The sequence below is a fragment of the Somniosus microcephalus genome, unplaced genomic scaffold, assembly GCF_052327205.1.
Source record: "Somniosus microcephalus isolate GS21.2 unplaced genomic scaffold, FLI_Smic_1.0 unresolved_chr7, whole genome shotgun sequence".
Lineage (NCBI taxonomy): Eukaryota > Metazoa > Chordata > Chondrichthyes > Squaliformes > Somniosidae > Somniosus > Somniosus microcephalus.
Window position 1 is genome coordinate 32,888,058 of NW_028225185.1, and position 20,967 is coordinate 32,909,024.

General features: G+C 57.2%; 1 protein-coding gene across 1 annotated transcript in view; it reads right to left on the reverse strand.

The window, feature by feature from the left end:
- LOC147086755 (contactin-5-like) overlaps positions 1-20,967 on the reverse strand; it is a 380,876-nt gene that overhangs the window by 175,652 nt on the left and 184,257 nt on the right. Inside the window, exons 2-4 of the mRNA XM_085978315.1 lie at positions 15,703-15,967; positions 7,656-7,673; positions 1,821-1,926 (exon numbers count right to left, since the gene is read on the reverse strand). Coding sequence (XP_085834441.1) covers positions 1,821-1,926; positions 7,656-7,673; positions 15,703-15,805 — 227 coding nt within the window. The 5' untranslated portion in view covers positions 15,806-15,967. The remainder of the gene's footprint in view (positions 1-1,820; positions 1,927-7,655; positions 7,674-15,702; positions 15,968-20,967) is intronic.

The following is a 20,967-nucleotide window of genomic DNA, read 5'->3' on the forward strand; positions in this document are numbered from 1 at the left end:
GTCCCAGAGTAGATATCACACGTACACGCACCTTCCCGTGCAAGCGCAGGAGATGCAACACCTGCCCTTTTACCTCCTCCCTTCCCACTGTCCAGGGCCCCAAACACCCCTTCCAGGTGAAACAGCGATTTACTTGTACTTCTTGCAATCTAGTACACTGTATTCGCTGCTCACGATGCGGCCTCCTCTACATTGGGGAGACCAAACGCAGATTGGGTGACCGCTTTGCCGAACACCTCCGTTCAGTCCGTAAGGGGGACCCCGAGCTTCCGGTCGCCTGTCACTTTAATTCTCCGCTCCATTCCCACTCAGACCTCACCATCCTCGGCCTCTTACACTGCTCCAATGAAACATCGAAGATAGGAGCAGGAGCCGGCCATTCGGCCCCTCGAGCCTGCTCCGCCATTCAATGAGATCATGGCTGATCATCCAAATTCAGTCCCCTGTCCCTGCCTTCTCCCCATATCCCTTGATCCCTTTAGCCTTAAGAAATATACCTAACTCCTTCTTGAATATATTTAATGAACTGGCCTCCACTGCCTTCTGTGGCAGAGAATTCCACAGGTTCACCATTCTCTGGGTGAAGAAATTCCTCCTCATCTCTGTCCTAAATGGCTTACCCCTTATCCTTAGACTGTGACCCCTGGTTCTGGACTCCCCGGCCATCGGGAACATCCTTCCTGCATCTAGTCTGTCCAGTCCTGTTAGAATTTTATACGTTTCAATGAGATCCCCTCTCCTTCCTCTAAACTCCAGCGAGTACAAGCCTAATCGACCCAATCTCTCCTCATACGTCATCCCCAAGCACAACGTGAGCTCGAGGAACAGCACCTCATCTTTCGATTGGGCACCTTACAGCCTTCTGGACTCGACATCGAGTTTAACAATTTCAGACCATAACCTCGGCCCCTATCTTTTTTTTTTCCATTTTTCTTCGCTCTCTCTCTCACATGGCCGCTGTCGATCATTCTGCCACCGCCATTTACACCTCATCTAGAGCCATCTTTTGTTTCTTAACTTGTCCCATTACCATCTCCTTTTGCCTCGCACCATCTCTTAATGTCTCTTAATCTCTCCCGCCTTCCATCCTATCACAGACCTTCGCTTTTGTTCTTTCCTCCCCCCTCTCCCAGCCCCGACACTTGCTTAAAAACCTCTTCCATCTCCAGCTTTTTCCAGTTCTGACGAAGGGTCATCGACCTGAAACGTTAACTCTGTTTCTCTCTCCACAGATGCTGCCCTGACCTGCTGGGTATTTCCAGCATTTTCTGTTTTTATTTCAGCTATCACATGTACCTGTCCCAGGCTCTGTCCCAGTGTAGATATGACGTGGGATTTTTTTTTTTAATTATTCGTTCCTGGGATGTGGGCGTCGCTGGCGAGGCCCAGCATTTATTGCCCATCCCCTAATCGCCCTCGAGAAGGTGGTGGTGAGCCGCCTTCTTGAACCGCTGCAGTCCCGTGTGGTGAAGGTGCTCCCACAGCGCTGTTAGGGAGGGAGTTCCAGGATTTTGACCCAGCGACGATGAAGGAACGGCCGATATATTTCCAAGTCGGGATGGTGTGTGTGACTCGGAGGGGAACCTGGAGGTGGCGGTGTTCCCGTGCGCCTGCTGCCCTTGTCCTTCTAGGTGGAGGAGGTCGCGGGTTTGGGAGGTGCTGCCGAAGAAGCCTTGGCGGGTTGCTGCAGTGCATCTTGTAGATGGTCCACACTGCAGCCACGGTGCGCCGGTGGTGGAGGGAGTGAATGTACCTGTCCCAGGCCCTGTACCAGTGTAGACACTACACACACCAATCCCACGTCCCTCGCTGGTACTTACTTGGGTTCAGGATCACCTGTTGCTTCACACTTGAGTACGATATCGTCATTAGGAAAGACAGTGTAGTTCTCAGGCATTTGCTCTGTTATCGTCGGCGGCTTCTTCACTACAAGAGGAAAGAAAATAAATGACTCCGTGAGTTCCAGAATTTAGTAGCACAGGTTTGATATCGAAGATAAGAGCCATTCGTATGAGTGCGAAAGAAAACCAGGGGAAGGGCCGAGGCCCCACGGTGCAGGGACACCAGGGGAAGGGCCCAGTCCCACGGTGCAGAGACGCCAGGGGAAGGGCCGAGGCCCCACGGTGCAGGGACACCAGGGGAAGGGCCGAGGCCCCACGGTGCAGGGACACCAGGGGAAGGGCCCAGTCCCACGGTGCAGGACACCAGGGGAAGGGCCGAGGCCCCACGGTGCAGGACACCAGGGGAAGGGCCCAGGCCCCACGGTGCAGGGACACCAGGGGAAGGGCCGAGGCCCCACGGTGCAGGGACACCAGGGGAAGGGCCGAGGCTCCACGGTGCAGGACATCAGGGGAAGGGCCGAGGCCCCATGGTGCAGGACACCAGGGGAAGGGCCGAGGCCCCGCGGTGCAGGGACACCAGGGGAAGGGCCGAGGCCCCACGGTGCAGGACACCAGGGGAAGGGCCGAGGCCCCACGGTGCAGGGACACCAGGGGAAGGGCCGAGGCCCCACGGTGCGGGGACACCAGGGGAAGGGCCGAGGCCCCACGGTGCAGGAACACCAGGGGAAGGGCCGAGGCCCCACGGTGCAGGAACACCAGGGGAAGGGCCGAGGCCCCACGGTGCAGGACACCAGGGGAAGGGCCGAGGCCCCACGGTGCAGGGACACCAGGGGAAGGGCCGAGGCCCCACGGTGCAGGGACACCAGGGGAAGGGCCGAGGCCCCACGGTGCAGGGACACCAGGGGAAGGGCCGAGGCCCCACGGTGCAGGGGACACCGGGGGAAGGGCCGAGGCCCCACGGTGCAGGGACACCAGGGGAAGGGCCGAGGCCCCACGGTGCAGGGACACCGGGGGAAGGGCCGAGGCCCCACGGTGCAGGGACACCGGGGGAAGGGCCGAGGCCCCACGGTGCAGGGACACCAGGGGAAGGGCCGAGGCTGTGGGTTGCCTGGTTTGACAGGGCTGCACGGTGAATGCCGTGGAACGGGAGACTGCGCTGCTGCTGGGTGAGGATTCACAGCGAGGCCGGGTACGACAGAATGCCGCATTCTTTGCGAAGGAATTCATAGCGGAGGTGTGGATAGGATCCCAGGAGGACTTCATTCAGGTGAAGCTGCAGTAATTGAATCTCTCCATCTCTCCTGTATCCCAGTGTCAACATTACACAGGCACTCTCACGCAGTTTATCTACAGCTGGGCAGGTCCCTCCAGTCTTTGACAGTGGAGTAATGTGAGCTTTTGTAGACAAGGCCTTCCCTCCAAAGCAGCAGCAGCTGCGAACATCGACACACAGTCTGCAAACCGTCAAATTTCACATCCACTGGACCAGACCACGCCAGCTTGGCATCTCCTCCGGGGCTACCCTGCCCGCACCCAGACAGGGGCACAGACACCCAGCACCTCCGTCTGCCCTCACCCAGACAGGGGCACAGACACCCAGCACCTCCGTCTGCCCGCACCCAGACAGGGGCACAGACACCCAGCACCTCCGTCTGCCCTCACCCAGACAGGGGCACAGACACCCAGACAGGGGCACAGACACCCAGCACCTCCGTCTGCCCGCACCCAGACAGGCGCACAGACACCCAGCAGCTCCGTCTGCCCTCACCCAGACAGGGGCACAGACACCCAGCACCTCTGTCTGACCTCACCCAGACAGGGGCACAGACACCCAGGAGCTCCGTCTGCCCTCACCCAGACAGGGGCACAGACACCCAGACAGGGGCACAGACACCCAGCACCTCCGTCTGCCCGCACCCAGACAGGGGCACAGACACCCAGCACCTCCGTCTGACCGCACCCAGACAGGGGCACAGACACCCAGACAGGGGCACAGACACCCAGCACCTCCGTCTGACCGCACCCAGAGAGAGGCACAGACACCCAGACAGGGGCACAGACACCCAGCACCTCCGTCTGCCCTCACCCAGACAGGGGCACAGACACCCAGCACCTCCGTCTGCCCGCACCCAGACAGGGGCACAGACACCCAGGAGCTCCGTCTGACCGCACCCAGACAGGGGCACAGACACCCAGACAGGGGCCCAGACACCCAGACAGGGGCACAGACACCCAGGAGCTCCGTCTGCCCGCACCCAGACAGGGGCACAGACACCCAGACAGGGGCACAGACACCCAGACAGGGGCACAGACACCCAGCACCTCCATCTGCCCGCACCCAGACAGGGGCACAGACACCCAGCACCTCCGTCTGACCGCACCCAGACAGGGGCACAGACACCCAGACAGGGGCACAGACACCCAGACAGGGGCACAGACACCCAGACAGGGGCACAGACACCCAGCACCTCTGTCTGCCCTCACCCAGACAGGGGCACAGACACCCAGCACCTCCGTCTGCCCGCACCCAGACAGGGGCACAGACACCCAGCACCTCCGTCTGCCCTCACCCAGACTGCAGACTCAGACCCTGATATCCTCCGTCTGCCCTCGCCCAGACTGCAGACACAGGCACTGATATCTTCCGTCTGCTCTCACCCAGACAGCAGACACAGACACCGATATCCTCCGTCTGTTCTTGCCCAGACAGCAGACAGACACCGATATACTCCGTCTGCCCGCACCCAGACAGCAGACAGACATCCATACCCGCCGTCTGCTCGCACCCAGACAGCAGACACCGACACCCTCTGTCTGCCCTTACCCAGACAGCAGACACAGACCCCAATATCCTCCATCTGTTCTTACCCAGACAGCAGACACAGACACCCATACCCTCCATCTGCCCTTGCCTAGACTGCAGACAAGACACCAATGTCCTCCGTCTGCTCTCACCCAGACAGCAGACACAGACCCCGATATCCTCCGTCTGTTCTCACCCAGACTGCAGACAGACACCCGTATCCTCCACCTGTTCTCACCCAGACTGCAGACAGACACACGTATCCTCCACCTGTTCGCACCCAGACTGCAGACACAGACACTAACACCCTCCGTCTCCCCTCACCCAGACAGCAGACATAGACACCGATACCTTCCGTCTGACCCTGCCCTCACCCAGACAGTTGACACAGACCTCGATATCCTCCGTCTGTTCTCACCCAGACTGCAGACAAGACACCCATACCTGCCGTCTGCTCTCACCCAGACAGCAGACACAGACACCCGTACCCTCCGTCTGCTCTCACCCAGACAGCAGACACAGACTCCCTGAGCTTCTCCACCGGGAGCTCCCAGCTTTGCACAGGTACCGGCTGCGGAAACATAAAAATCAGAGGCCTGAGATAGAACGCTCAAACCGACCCGCGCTGGGAATCTGAAAGGGAAACAGGACAGGGGTCCGATGGTGGGCTCCATCCAAAACATTAACCGGCACATTTCCAGCACCTCTCAGCCCGATTTACAGAAACTGGCTCACTGAGTTAGATAATGAAGACAAAGTGAAGACAAACTAGCCGCAGCAGGCGAAGGAACGGCATCGAATCCCAGTTCGGTCAGCGTTCCGGAGCAACAGGGAGCAGGCGGGCAGCCAAGAGCACGGATGAAGGGCAGGCTGCCCGCAAGTACGAGTACCGCTGTACTACCGTCACTTGGGGTTTCGATAAGAGCAGAGAGGGAGAAACCGTTTCCAGTGGCAGGAGGGTTGGTAACCAGAGGACACACAGAAACATGGAAAAATAGGAGCAGGAGTCGGCCCTTCGGCCCTTCGAGCCTGCTCCGCCATTCAATATGATCATGGCTGATCCTCTATCTCAATACCACATTCCCGCTCTCTCCCCATACCCCCTTGAGGCCTTTTGAGTCTAGAAATCTATCTATCTCCTTCTTAAATAGATTCAGTGACTTGGCCTCCACAGCCTTCTGTGGTCGAGAATTCCACAGGTTCACCAACCTCTGAGTGAAGACATTTCTCCTCATCTCAGTCCTAAATGTCCTACCCCGTATCCTGAGACTGTAGCCCCTGGTTCTAGACCCCCCCAGCCAGGGGAAACATCCTCCCTGCATCCAGTCTGTCTAGCCCGGTCAGAATTTTATACGTTTCAATGAGATCCCCTCTCATTCTTCTAAACTCTAGTGAATACAGGCCTAGTCGACCCAATCTCTCCTCATACGACAGTCCTGCCATCCCAGGAATCAGTCTGGTGAACCTTCGCTGCACTCCCTCTACGGCAAGTATATCCTTTCTTAGGTAAGGAGACCAAAACTGCACACACTACTCAAGGTGTGGTCTCACCAAGGCCCTGTACAACTGTAGTAAGACATCCTTGCTCCTGTACTCGAATCCTCTCACTACGAAGGCCAACATACCATTTGCCTTCTTAACCGCCTGCTGCACCTGCATGCTTACCTTCAGTGACTGGTGCACAAGGACACCCAGGTCTCGTTGCACTTCCCCTTTTCCCAATCTATTGCCGTTCAGATAATAATCTGCCTTCCTGTTTTTGCCACCAAAGTGGATAACCTCGCATTTATCCACGTTATACTGCATCTGCCCAATCACCCAACCTGTCAAAATCATACTGGAGTTTCTCTGCATCCTCCTCACAGCACACACGCCCACCCAGCTTTGTGTCATCTGCAAACTTGGAGATATTACATCTAGTTCCCCCGTCTAGATCATTTATATATATTGTGAATAGCTGGGGTCCTAGCACCGATCCCTGCGGTACCCCACTAGTCAGAGGGGATTCGAGTACAGGAGCAAGGATGTCTTGCTGCAGTTGTACAGGGGCCTTGGTAAGACCACACCTTGAGTATTGTGTGCAGTTTTGGTCGCCTTATCTGAGGAAGGACGTTCTAGCCATGGAGGGAGTGCAGCGAAGATTCACCAGACTGATACCTGGGATGGCAGGAATGACGTATGAGGAGAGATTGGGTCGATTGGGCTTGTACTCGCTGGAGTTTAGAAAAATGAGAGGGGATCTCATTGAAACTTATAAAATTCTAACAGGACTAGACAGACTAGATGCAGGAAGGATGTTCCCGATGGCGGGGGAGTCCAGAACCAGGGGTCACAGTCTAAGGATAAGGGGTAAGCCATTTAGGACAGAGATGAGGAGGAATTTCTTCACCCAGAGAGTGGTGAACCTGTGGAATTCTCTACCACACAGGGCAGTGGAGGCCAATACATTAAATATATTCAACAAGGAGTTAGATATATTTCTTAAGGCTAAAGGGATCAAGGGATATGGGGAGAAAGCAGGGACAGGGTACTGAATTTGGATGATCAGCCATGATCACATTGAATGGCGGAGCAGGCTCGAGGGGCCGAATGGCCGACTCCTGCTCCTATCTTCTATGTTTCTATGGAGGCCGAGAGGGAGGGAGGGCTCCAGGGTCTGGCTCAGAGCAGACCGTGACACTGAGAGCAGCGACTGTGGGGCGAGGTGGTAATGGAGGGAGGCGCTGATCCTCTCAGCTGGTGACGCCGGGCTCCGTCTTTTCGGGCGCTCTTCGGGCCGCAGGAGATGCAGCGTCCGGGGGAAGGAGCAGATAAACCCATTCAGCCCCCTCGACACCAGCAGGGGCCTTGCGGGGGAGCGTCACCAGCAGGGGGCTGGGGAGAACGTCACCAGCATGAATCGGAGGCAGAGTCAGGGGGTAAGCAGGGAGCCCGGCAGTTCCGGTTCCCGAGGTAGGAGGAGAACAGGTAATGGACGCACACAGCAAAGGGAGGAAATGGCAGCCACTTACATTCTTCTTGCAGTTTATCTGCAGATCCACAGAAGGCAGGCAAGAAGGAGAAAAGCAAAACACAAGGTTATTTCAGCGTCAAAAGTTAGCGGGCCGACAATTCTCAAACCCTTGCGAGAGGTTGCAGTGGTGAGCTTATGTCTGACAGCGCTCCCCTCGCTTGTTTGAACACCGCACGCCACTCCTCAAATTCTGGGCCCCGTCTTTTTCGCGACGGCAGACAGCTAGGCCCGGGGTGGAAGGACGGACACGCGCGCACACCCGCGCCGTCCGGCACGACCCCGGTGCTGCGATTTATTTTAGTTGGAGCAATAAGGCGCAAGTCGGGAGTGTGATGGGATACGCTCTCCACTTGGCCTGGATGAGTTGCCGCTCCGACAACACTCGAGAAGCTCGACACCATCCAGGACAAAGCAGCCCGCTTGATCGGCACCCCGTCCACCGCCTTAAACATTCACTCCCTCCACCACCGGCGCACCGTGGCTGCAGTGTGGACCATCTATGAGATGCACTGCAGCAACTCGCCAAGGCTTCTTCGGCAGCACCTCCCAAGCCCGCGACCTCTTCCACCTAGAAGGACAAGGGCAGCAGGCGCGTGGGAACACCACTGTCTGAATCTTATCATTCATGAAGAAATGACTCATGAAGTAACACTGGGCGGCCAGCTGGTGGCGCCGTCCAAGGAGTATCAATACTCGGGCGTGGGCCCAGCTTGCTCAGGACGTTTTTGTAACCAGGAACTAGTGATGTAACTAGAATCTCATGGTTATGAAACAGTTGATTAAAGCCTCGTTTTATACTCAAACCAAGCCCTCAGTAGTCTCTTTACATCAACCACCACCTCCAAGTTCCCCTCCAAGTCACACACACCATCCCGACTGGGAAAAAAACGGCCGTTCCTTCATCGTCGCTGGGTCAAAATCCCGGAACTCCCTCCCTAACAGCGCTGTGGGAGCACCTTCACCACACGGACTGCAGCGGTTCAAGAAGGCGGCTCACCACCACCTTCTCAAGGGGCGATTAGGGATGGGCAATAAATGCTGGGCCTTGCCCGCGACGCCCACATCCCATAAAAACGAATTAAAAAAAAAATAACAAGGATGCCGTTACGTGTGAAATTTAACAGGACGTGAGACGTCCCATTGCATCACCGACTCCAATCGGAGGGCGTGCGCATGCAGCGATTACTGGCACAGCCTTGTAAATGCAGTGAAAGATCCGGAGGCGTTTCACAGCGGAGGAAGGAGGCCGATCATTCACTGTAGCAGAAGGGTCAGGGAGAGGAAAAAGAAAGACTCGTATTTCTCCAGCGCCTTTCACCACCTCAGGACGTCCCAAAGCGCTTCACAGCCAATGAAGGACTTTTTTTGAAGTGTGGTCACTGTTGTAATGTAGGAAACGCGGCAGCCAATTTGCGCACAGCAAGCTCCCACTAACAGCAATCTGATAATGACCAGATCATCTGTTTTTAGTGATGTTGGTTGAGGGATAAATATTGGCCCCAGGACACCGGGGAGAACTCCCCCCTGCTCTTCTTCGATATAGTGCCCTGGGAGGGCAGACGGGGCCTCGGTATAACGTGTCATCCAAAAGACGGCACTTCCGACAGTGCGGCGCTCCCTCAGTACCGCCCCTCCGACAGTGCGGCGCTCCCTCAGTACCGCCCCTCCGACAGTGCGGCGCTCCCTCAGTACCGCCCCTCCGACAGTGCGGCGCTCCCTCAGTACCGCCCCTCCGACAGTGCGGCGCTCCCTCAGTACCGCCCCTCCGACAGTGCGGCGCTCCCTCAGTACCGCCTCTCCGACAGTGCGGCGCTCCCTCAGTACCGCCCCTCCGACAGTGCGGCGCTCCCTCAGTACCGCCCCTCCGACAGTGTGGCGCTCCCTCAGTACCACCTCTCCGACAGTGCGGCGCTCCCTCAGTACTGCCCCTCCGACAGTGCGGCGCTCCCTCAGTACCGCCCCTCCGACAGTGCGGCGCTCCCTCAGTACCGCCCCTCCGACAGTGCGGAGCTCCCTCAGTACCGCCCCTCCGACAGTGCGGCGCTCCCTCAGCACCGCCCCTCCGACAGTGCGACGCTCCCTCAGCACCGCCCCTCCGACAGTGCGACGCTCCCTCAGTACCGCCCCTCCGACAGTGCGGCGCTCCCTCAGTACCGCCCCTCCGACAGTGCGGAGCTCCCTCAGTACCGCCCCTCCGACAGTGCGGCGCTCCCTCAGCACCGCCCCTCCGACAGTGCGACGCTCCCTCAGCACCGCCCCTCCGACAGTGCGACGCTCCCTCAGTACCGCCCCTCCGACAGTGCGGCGCTCCCTCAGTACCGCCCCTCCGACAGTGCGGCGCTCCCTCAGTACCGCCCCTCCGACAGTGCGGCGCTCCCTCAGTACCGCCCCTCCGACAGTGCGGCGCTCCCTCAGTACCGCCCCTCCGACAGTGCGGCGCTCCCTCAGTACCGCCCCTCCGACAGTGCGGAGCTCCCTCAGTACCGCCCCTCCGACAGTGCGACGCTCCCTCAGTACCGTCCCTCCGACAGTGCGGCGCTCCCTCAGTACCGCCCCTCCGACAGTGCGGCGCTCCCTCAGTACCGCCCCTCCGACAGTGCGGCGCTCCCTCAGTACCGCCCCTCCGACAGTGCGGCGCTCCCTCAGTACCGCCCCTCCGACAGTGCGGCGCTCCCTCAGTACCGCCCCTCCGACAGTGCGGAGCTCCCTCAGTACCGCCCCTCCGACAGTGCGGTCAAAGATGTTTCTTTTGAGTTCCCTATTTGATTTCTTGGTGACTATCTTATATTGATGGCCTCTAGTTATGCTCTTCCCCACAAGTGGAACCACTCTCTCTGTATCCACTCTGTCAAAATTTTTCATAATTTTAAACCTCTATTCAGTCACTCCTCTGCCTTCTGTTTTCAAGAGAAAAGAGACCCAGCCTGTTCATTCTTTCGTGATAGGTTTACCCTCGCATTTCTGGGATCATCCTTCTCTGCACCCTCTCCTATATCCTTTTTATAATATGGCGACCAGAACTGTACGCAGTACTCCAAGTGTGGTCTAACCAAGGTTCGATACAGGTTTAGCACAACTTCCCTACGTTTCAATTCTATCCCTCTAGAAATAAACCCAAGTGCTTGATTTGCTATTTTTTAATGGCCTTGCTAACCTGTGTCGCTAATGGAGCTACCCCTAGCCCTCACTCCCGTACAATGAGGCACCTGCAACCTCTGACGTTGTGGGAATTTCCGGGTTTTTTTTTGTCGGAATAGCATGCACGTAATTGAGTGGACGTGTTCGGCGATAACTCTTCAATGGAAACGCTTTGTGAGGGGCGCCCGACTGGAAAAGCACTTTGCGAAACCCGGCGATTCTGCAGTTGACTCTGCAGTGATTGTCTGTCTTGTGCTGCTGATTTCACGTCAGCGCGTGCCCAGCGAGAGGGAGAATGATCGCAGACTGAAACCTCACGGTGGGTTGGTCTACGCCGTGGCGTGCAGCTGTCCCGTTCACCCATCGCCACCCGCCCCCCCCCCACCTCCCTGTGCTCGCTGACCTACACTGGCCCCCAGTCCGGCAACGCCTCCATTTTAAAATTCTCCATCCTCCTGTTCAAATCCCTCCGTGGCCCCCTCGCCCACACCCCCACCCCCCAACCCCTCCCTATCTCTGTAACCTCCTATAACCCTCCAAGATCTCTGCGCTCCTCCAATTCTGGCCTCTTGTGCATCCCCCCCCGATTTCCATCGCTCCACCACTGGCGACCGCGCCAGGGCTCCCGAGCTCTGGAATTTCCTCCCTAAACCTCTCCTCCTTTAAGACGCTCTTTAAAACTGACCTCTTTGACTAAGCCTTTGGTCAGCTGTCCCTAATATCTCCTTGTGTGGCTCGGTCAAATTTTGTTTGATAATCGCTCCTGTGGCGTTTTACTACGTTAAAGGCGCTATATAAATGCAAGTTGTTGTTGCGGGGAGAGAGATCTGGATTCCCGCCCCGGGTGATAAGAGACAATGCAGAAGCACTGTGAACAACCGTTACTCTCCCACGACCTCTGAGCAACCTTTAATCGCACCAGTCCTTCCCTTTACTCCACATCGCAGACAGGGAAAACATTCCCACTGGATGTCTAGATCAGTAACCACAGCGGCCACTGACTGAGGGGGTGAAAATCGCGATGTAACATGGAGTTGGGTGAGCGGGAATGAGCGGGGATTACAGTATGATAGAAATGAGTGGGATTCAACCGCTGGGATTCAGTTTCTCTGGGCACTTTCCCCTCCCCGTGACGTTGTTGCTCCCTACTTCTGCACACTCCTCTGATCCCAGCTGGCGACTTGCGCGTCCCCCTGTCTGATTTGGCCCACTGTGCCTCTCGCCGCTACACTATCCACCATCCCCGTGCTCTGGAACTCTCTCCCGATAACCCTGGCTTCCCCCAAAACTTCAGAACCTCCTCATAAGTTATCTGTTTAACTCCCCTTCTCTCTGAGTCAGAAGGCTGTGGGCTCGAGTCCCACTCCAGAGACTTCAGCACAAATATCTAGGCTGACGCTCCCAGTGCTAGTACTGAGGGAACGCCGCACTGTTGGAGGGGCGGTACTGAGGGAACGCCGCACTGTTGGAGGGGCGGTACTGAGGGAGAGCTGCACTGTCGGAGGGGCGGTACTGAGGGAGCGCCGCACTGTCGGAGGGGCGGTACTGAGGGAGCGCCGCACTGTCGGAGGGGCGGTACTGAGGGAGCGCCGCACTGTCGGAGGGGCGGTACTGAGGGAGCGCCGCACTGTCGGAGGGGCGGTACTGAGGGAGCGCCGCACTGTCGGAGGGGCAGTACTGAGGGAGCGCCGCACTGTCGGAGGGGCGGTACTGAGGGAGCGCCGCACTGTTGGAGGGGCAGTACTGAGGGAGCGCCGCACTGTCGGAGGGGCGGTACTGAGGGAGCGCCGCACTGTCGGAGGGGCAGTACTGAGGGAGCGCCGCACTGTCGGAGGGGCGGTACTGAGGGAGCGCCGCACTGTTGGAGGGGCGGTACTGAGGGAGCGCTACATTGTCAGAGGGACAGTACTGAGGAAGCGCCGCACTGACAGAGGGGCGGTACTGAGGGAGCACCGCACTGTCAGAGGGGCGGTACTGAGGGAGCGCTGCACAGTCGGAGATGCCGCCTTTTGGGTGAGACATTAAACCAAGGCCCCGTCTGCCCTCTCAGGTGGATGTAAAAGATCCCACGGCCACTATTGGAAGAAGAGCAGGGGGGAGTTCTCCCCGGTGTCCTGGGGCCAATATTTATCCCTCAACCAACATCACTAAAAACAGATAATCTGGCCATTATCTGATTGCTGTTTGTGGGAGCTTGCTGTGCGCAAATTGGCTGCCACATTTCCCACATTACAACAGTGACCACACTTCAAAAAAAAAAAGTCCTTCATTGGCTGTGAAGCGCTTTGGGCCGTGCTGAGGTGGTGAAAGGCGCTGGAGCGAAGCGAGGGCTTTGTTTCCACCAGGAGCAGGGAGCCTTGCTGATCCTCCCTCTTCTTCACCCCTAGAGGCACGGAGACCTACTGTAGCTCCCCGGAGAGCTCCCGTGAACCTTTCCTTCAACCAGCTCTGCCACAATCACGGTCACTTTCGGCGAAGGTATATTTTTTTTTATCAGTTGGATTCTCATAAACTGGGACGTCGAAAGGCTGTCACAGCAGCAAGCTGGAGGCGCGGCTGACCTGAATCTGTTCTGAGAATCGGGATGATGTTCATGCACATCGGTGAGCTTCATTCTGAATCTGTGCTGGAGCGCCTCAATAAGATTAAAGACATCTCGTGGCAATTATTGCACAGATTCAAAAAGACTTCAACTCATCAAGATCAGGTCGATGGAAGATTCTGACTTGTGTGCTTTATTTATTTAGACTTAGATAGAAGAGAGGCCGACACTCCCACTACAGTACCGCACTGTCGGAGGGGCGGTACTGAGGGAGCGCCGCACTGTCGGAGGGGCAGTACTGAGGGAGCGCCGCACTGTCGGAGGGGCGTTGCTGAGGGAGCGCCGCACTGTCGGAGGGGCGGTACTGAGGGAGCGCCGCACTGTCGGAGGGGCGGTACTGAGGGAGCGCCGCACTGTCGGAGGGGCAGTACTGAGGGAGCGCCGCACTGTCGGAGGGGCAGTACTGAGGGAGCGCCGCACTGTCGGAGGGGCGGTACTGAGGGAGCGCCGCACTGTCGGAGGGGCAGTACTGAGGGAGCGCCGCACTGTCGGAGGGGTGGTACTGAGGGAGCGCCGCACTGTCGGAGGGGTGGTACTGAGGGAGCGCCGCACTGTCGGAGGGGCGGTACTGAGGGAGCGCCGCACTGTCGGAGGGGTGGTACTGAGGGAGCGCCGCACTGTCGAAGATGCCATCTTTCTGATGAGACGTTAAACCCGAGGCCCCGTCTGCCCTCTCAGCTGGATGTAAAAGATCCCATGGCCACTATTTGAAGACGAACAGTGGGGTGCAATTCTCCCCGACGTTTTGGGCCCAATATTTATCGCTGAACCAACATCACTGAAACAGATTATTCGGTCATGATTTTGGGAGCTTGCTGTGCGCAAATTGGCTGCCGTGTTTTCCCACATTAAAGCAATGACGACACTTCAAGACCAAAGTGCAGGTACTTAGTTGGCTGTTAAGTGCTTTGGGACATGAGGCGTTATCTAAATGCATGTACTTTCTGCCTTTGAAAGGTAATCTTCCTCGTTAAGTCATTACATAATGGATGGCAAGCTGAACATCTGGCTGCTGTAAGGCTCGAGCTAACACCTCCGACAGGTTAGAACCAGCTCAGCAGGCAGATCAGATCAGAAAAGACAACGTGCTGCTCCCTCAGTACCGTCCCTCCGACAGTGCCGCGCTCCCTCAGTACCGCCCCTCCGACAGTGTGGCGCTCCCTCAGTACCGCCCCCTCCGACAGTGCGGCGCTCCCTCAGTAACGCCCCTCCGACAGTGCGGCGCTCCCTCAGTGCTGCCCCTCCGACAGTGCGGCGCTCCCTCAGTACCGCCCCTCCCACAGTGCGGCGCTCCCTTAGTACTGCCCCTCCGACAGTGCGGCGCTCCCTCAGTACCGCCCCTCCGACAGTGCGGCGCTCCCTCAGTGCTGCCCCTCCGACAGTGCGGCGCTCCCTCAGTACAGCCCCTCCGACAGTGCGGCGCTCCCTCAGTACCGCCCCTCCGACAGTGCCGTGCTCCCTCAGTACCGCCCCTCCGACAGTGCGGCGCTCCCTCAGTACTGCCCCTCCGACAGTGCGGCGCTCCCTCAGTACCGCCCCTCCGACAGTGCGGCGCTCCCTCAGTACCGCCCCTCCGACAGTGCGGCGCTCCCTCAGTACTGCCCCTCCGACAGTGCGGCGCTCCCTCAGTACCGCCCCTCCGACAGTGCGGCGCTCCCTCAGTGCTGCCCCTCCGACAGTGCGGCGCTCCCTCAGTACAGCCCCTCCGACAGTGCGGCGCTCCCGCAGTACCGCCCCTCCGACAGTGCTGCGCTCCCTCAGTACCGCCCCTCCGACAGTGCGGCGCTCCCTCAGTACTGCCCCTCCGACAGTGCGGCGCTCCCTCAGCACTGCCCCTCCGACAGTGCGGTGCTCCCTCAGTACTGCCCCTCCGACAGTGCGGCACTCCCTCAGTACCGCCCCTCCCGACAGTGCGGCGCTCCCTCAGCACCGCCCCTCCGACAGTGCGGCGCTCCCTCAGTACCGCCCCTCCGACAGTGCGGCGCTCCCTCAGTACCCGCCCCTCCGACAGTGCGGCGCTCCCTCAGCACCGCCCCTCCGACAGTGCGGCGCTCCCTCTGCGCTGCACTCGGGGAGTGTCGGGCTAGATTTTGTTGTGCTTGAGCCTGTGGAGCGGGGACTCGAACCCACAACCTCCTGACGGTGCCGCCCACTTAGCCACGGCTGACAGGTGCAGGAGAACATCGAGCCTTGCGCCCGTTCGGTGTGATTGCTGGTGTCCCCGACCCACCCCACCCGCCCCTCCCACACACCCCCACGTCCACCGCCCGAGGCTGCACAACAACACAGAACGATGACCACTCACATGTTGGTGGAATTTTGATGGCTTCACATTCTCGGCACAGCAGCAGCAGCGGCGGCAGGACCAGCAGCAGGAAAGCTCGTTTACTTCCAGTCATTTTCTCCATCAGCTGGCGGACATTACACCCAGTCTACTCCTGTTGATCAGTGCTGGGGGGGCTGTGGTGGGGGGGAATGCGGAGGGGGAGGGCGGATGGGGAGGGGAGCGGGGGAGGTGGAGGCAGTGTTGAGAACAAACGTCGCGCAGTCGACCCCAGGTCGTCGGCAACCTAGAACGAAAAGGGAACGAGAAAGGAAATTAAAAAGCAGGTGCCGGTGTGAATGAAATCCTCATCTGCAGCCTTATCGCAGCTCACCAGCCTCCGAAGCCACTCCCACACTCGGCCCCAATCCCCCCACCCCCCAAGGAATAGACGACGTGAAAATCAGCGAGTGCTGGGACAGGACCACTGGCAGCATCCTCTGCAACAGCGGGCAAAAGGGGAGGGAACAGAAAACAAATGGATTCACAGTTTTAGAAGTAACCGGCATCAAGGCTGCTTATTATTCCGACACTAAATCCGATGAGCTCCCCAGCCTTCTGCAGCCTGTGACCTGTGCGCATCATCGTCCGCCTGTGTACAAGGTAACCCGGAGCGTTCAATCCCAGCAATGGTTTTAAAGCCTTTCCGAATTAAGAGCATTCTCTCTCTCTCCTCCTTTTCTCTCTCTCTGTCTCTCTTTCCTCTGACACTCTAGTGCGGAGGGACAGTACCGAGGGAGCGTCGCACTGTCGGAGGGGCGGTACTGAGGGAGCGTCGCACTGTCGGAGGGGCGGTACTGAGGGAGCGCCGCACTGTCAGAGGGGCAGTACTGAGGGAGCGCCGCACTGTCGGAGGGGCGGTACTGAGGGAGCGCCGCACTGTCGGAGGGACAGTACCGAGGGAGCGTCGCACTGTCGGAGGGGCGGTACTGAGGGAGCGCCGCACTGTCAGAGGGGCAGTACTGAGGGAGCGCCGCACTGTCGGAGGGGCGGTACTGAGGGAGCGCCGCACTGTCGGAGGGGCAGTACTGAGGGAGCGCCGCACGGTCGGAGGGGCAGTGCTGAGGGAGAGCCGCACTGTCGGAGGGGCAGTACTGAGGGAGCGCCGCCCTGTTGGAGGGGCGGTACTGAGGGAGCGCCGCACTGTCGGAGAGGCAGTACTGAGGGAGCGCCGCACTGTCGGAGGGGCAGTGCTGAGGGAGCGCCGCACTGTCAGAGGGGCAGTACTGAGGGAGCGCCGCACTGTCGGAGGGGCGGTACTGAGGGAGCGCCGCACTGTCAGAGGGGCAGTGCTGAGGGAGAGCCGCACTGTCGGAGGGGCAGTACTGAGGGAGCGCCGCCCTGTTGGAGGGGCGGTACTGAGGGAGCGCCGCACTGTCGGAGAGGCAGTACTGAGGGAGCGCCGCACTGTCGGAGGGGCAGTGCTGAGGGAGCGCCGCACTGTCGGAGGGGCGGTACTGAGGGAGCGCCGCACTGTCGGAGGGGCAGTACTGAGGGAGCACTGCACTGTCGGAGGGGCGGTACTGAGGGAGCGCCGCACTGTCGGAGGGGCAGTACTGAGGGAGCGCCGCACTGTTGAAGGTGCCGTTTTTCGGATGAGACGTTAAACCCGTGGCCCCGTCTGCTCTCTCAGGTGTACGTAAAAGATCCCATGGCCACTATTGAAACAAGAGCAGGGAGGGAAGTTATCTCCGGTGTCCTGGGGCCAATATTCATCCCTCGATCGACATCACTAAAACAGATGATCTGGTCGTTATTTCATTGCTGCTGTGGGAGCTTGCTGTGCGCAATTTGGCTGCTGCGTTTCCCACTTTACAACAGTGACCACACTTCAAAAAAAAGTACTTCGTTGGGTGTGAAGCGCTTTGAGGTGGTAAAAGGCGCTGGAGAGATGCAAGTCTGTCTTGGTTTTTTTAAATCCTGACAGGATAGTGGGGAATGGAGATCAGATTCCCAGAGCTGACTCAGGATCAAGTGGCCTCTTTAAATAGGAGCTGGGTGAATCTCTCTTGAGCAGGGTGTTGAGGGCGAGAGGGATACCAACAAATCTGCTCGATTATCCCCCAAAGAAGGCAGGCGGCCAGTAATTATTACCAGCGACGTTGGAGAAAGACACTCGCTACAGCAGTCCGACAGTCCTCTGTCCAATCCTTAACGCACAGCCCTTAAACCGTTGGACAGCACCTCCCAAACCAGCGACCTCCACCGCCTAGAAGGACAAGGGCAGCAGGCGCATGCGAACACCACCACCTCCAAGTTCCCCTCCGAGTCACACACACCATCCTGACTTGGAAATACAGCGGCCGTTCCTTCATCGTCGCCAGGTCAAAATCCCGGAACTCCCTCCCTAACAGCGCTGTGGGAGTACCTTCACCACACGGGACTGCAGCGGTTCAAGAAGGCGGCTCACCACCACCTTCTCAAGGGCCGGCTAGGGATGGGCGATGGACACAGAAATATAGAAAAATAGGAGCAGGAGTCGGCCCTTCGAGCCTGCTCCGCCATTCAATATGATCATGGCTGATCCTCTATCTCAATATCATATTCCTGCTCTCTCCCCATACCCCTTGATGCCTTCTGTGCCTAGAAATCTATCTATCTCCTTCTTAAATATATTCAGTGATTTGGCCTCCACAGCCTTCTGTGGTAGAGAATTCCACAGGTTCACCACCATCTGAGTGAAGACATTCCCCCTCATCTCAGTCCTAAATGTCCTACCCCGTATCCTGAGACTGTGACCCCTCGTTTTAGACCCCCCCAGCCAGGGGAAACATCCTCCCTGCATCCAGTCTGTCTAGCCCGGTCAGAATTTTATACGTTTCAATGAGATCCCCTCTCATTCTTCTAAACTCTAGTGAATACAGGCCTAGTCGACCCAATCTCTCCTCGTACGGACAGTCCTGCCATCCCAGGAATCCAGATTATTATCTGAATGGCAATAGATTGGGAGAAGGGGGAAGTGCAACGAGACCTGGGTGTCCTTGTGCACCAGTCGCTGAAGGTAAGCATGCAGGTGCAGCAGGTGGTTAAGAAGGCAAATGGTATGTTGGCCTTCGTAGCGAGAGGATTCAAGTACAGGAGCAAGGATGTCTTGCTGCAGTTGTGCAGGGCCTTGGTGAGACCACACCTTGAGTATTGTGTGCAGTTTTGGTCGCCTTATCTGAGGAAGGATGTTCTTGCCATGGAGGGAGTGCAGCGAAGATTCACCAGACTGATACCTGGGATGGCAGGAATGATGTATGAGGAGAGATTGGGTCGATTGGGCTTATACTCACTGGAGTTTAGAAGAATGAGAGGATCTCATTGAAACTTATAAAATTCTAACAGGACTAGACAGACTAGATGCAGGAAGGATGTTCCCGATGGCGGGGGAGTCCAGAACCAGGGGTCACAGTCTAAGGATAAGGGGTAAGCCATTTAGGACAGAGATGAGGAGGAATTTCTTCACCCAGAGAGTGGTGAACCTGTGGAATTCTCTACCACAGAAGGCAGTTGAGGCCAATTCATTAAATATATTCAAGAAGGAGTTGGATATATTTCTTAAGGCTAAAGGGATCAAGGGATATGGGGAGAAGGCAGGGACAGGGGACTGAATTTGGATGATCAGCCATGATCTCATTGAATGGCGGAGTAGGCTCGAGGGGCCGAATGGCCTACTCCTGCTCCTATCTTCTATGTTTCTATGAATCAGTCTGGTGAACCTTCGCTGCACTCCCTCTATGGCAAGTATATCCTTTCTCAGGTAAGGAGACCAAAACTGCACACAGTACTGCAGGCGTGGTCTCACCAAGGCCCTGTACAACTGTAGTAAGACATCTTTGCTCCTGTACTCGCCTTGCCAGCGAGGGTCTGTATCCCGAGAATGACTGTTCAAAGCTTCGGCAAGCTGGAATAGAACAGTCGGACATGGACTCCAGGCAGAGCTGCTTTGAACATAAGAACATAAGAAGTAGGAGCAGGAGTAGGCCATACGGCCCCTCGGGCCTGCTCCGCCATTCAATAGGATCATGGCTGATCCGAACCTAGACTCACGTCCACTTCCCTGCCCTCTCCCTGTAACCCCTAATTCCCTTATCAGCTAGGAAACTGTCTATCTCCGTTTTAAATTTATTTAATGTCGCAGCTTCCACAGCTCTCCGAGGTAGCAAATTCCATAGATTTACTACCCTCTGAGTGAAGAAGTTTCTCCTCATCTCAGTTTTGAAAGGGCAGCCCCTTATTCTAAGATTATGCCCCCTAGTTCTAGTCTCACCCATCAGTGGAAACATCCTCCCCGCATCCACCCGATCAAGCCCCCTCACAACCTTATATGTTTCGATAAGATCGCCTCTCGTTCTTCTGAACTCCAATGAGTAGAGGCCCAACCTACTCAACCTTTCCTCATACGTCAACCCCCTCATCTCCGGAATCAACCGAGTGAACCTTCTCTGAACCGCCTCGAGAGCAAGTATATCTTTTCTTAAATATGGAAACCAAAACTGTACGCAGTATTCCAGGTGTGGCCTCACCAGTACCCTGTATAACTGCAGCAAGACTTCCCTGCTTTTATACTCCATCCCCCTTGCAATAAAAGCCAAGATTCCATTTGCTGGGCAGAATGCCCTTTCTACATTACATGGTTTTCTTCCTGTTGTCAACGTGCGATTGCAGAGGTCACCCCACTGCCGCTGCCTTACTACCAGCGCTCAGGGAGTTGGAAGTACAGCATTACCAACGCTCCACTGCCCCGAGCCTGCCAGTCCTGCGAAAAACCCTTTTCGAACAGCACTACTGAAATATTCATCAGTTGTGAGAACGCCAGGCTCCTTTCTCGCTAATTGCCCGGGGGGGGAGGTGGGATTGTTACGGAATGGCTCCGAGGGAGAAAAGCGACAGTGGAACAAGGAGGTGGCCCTCCAAGTGCCCGAACCTGTTAGTCATAGAGTCATAGAGTTATACAGCACAGGAAGAGGCCCTTCGGCCCATCGTGTCCGCGCCGGCCATCAAGCCCTGTCTATTCTAATCCCATTTTCCAGCACTTGGTCCATAGCCTTGTATGCTGTGGTGTTTCAAGTGCTCATCTAAATGCTTCTTGAATGTTGTGAGGGTTCCTGCCTCTACCACCCTTTCAGGCAGTGAGTTCCAGATTCCAACCACCCTCTGGGTGAAAAAGTTTTTCCTCCAATCCCCTCTAAACCTCCTGTGGAGAGACTGCAGAAGATGGGGTTGTTCTCCTTGGAGCAGAGAAGGTTAAGGGGAGATTGACCA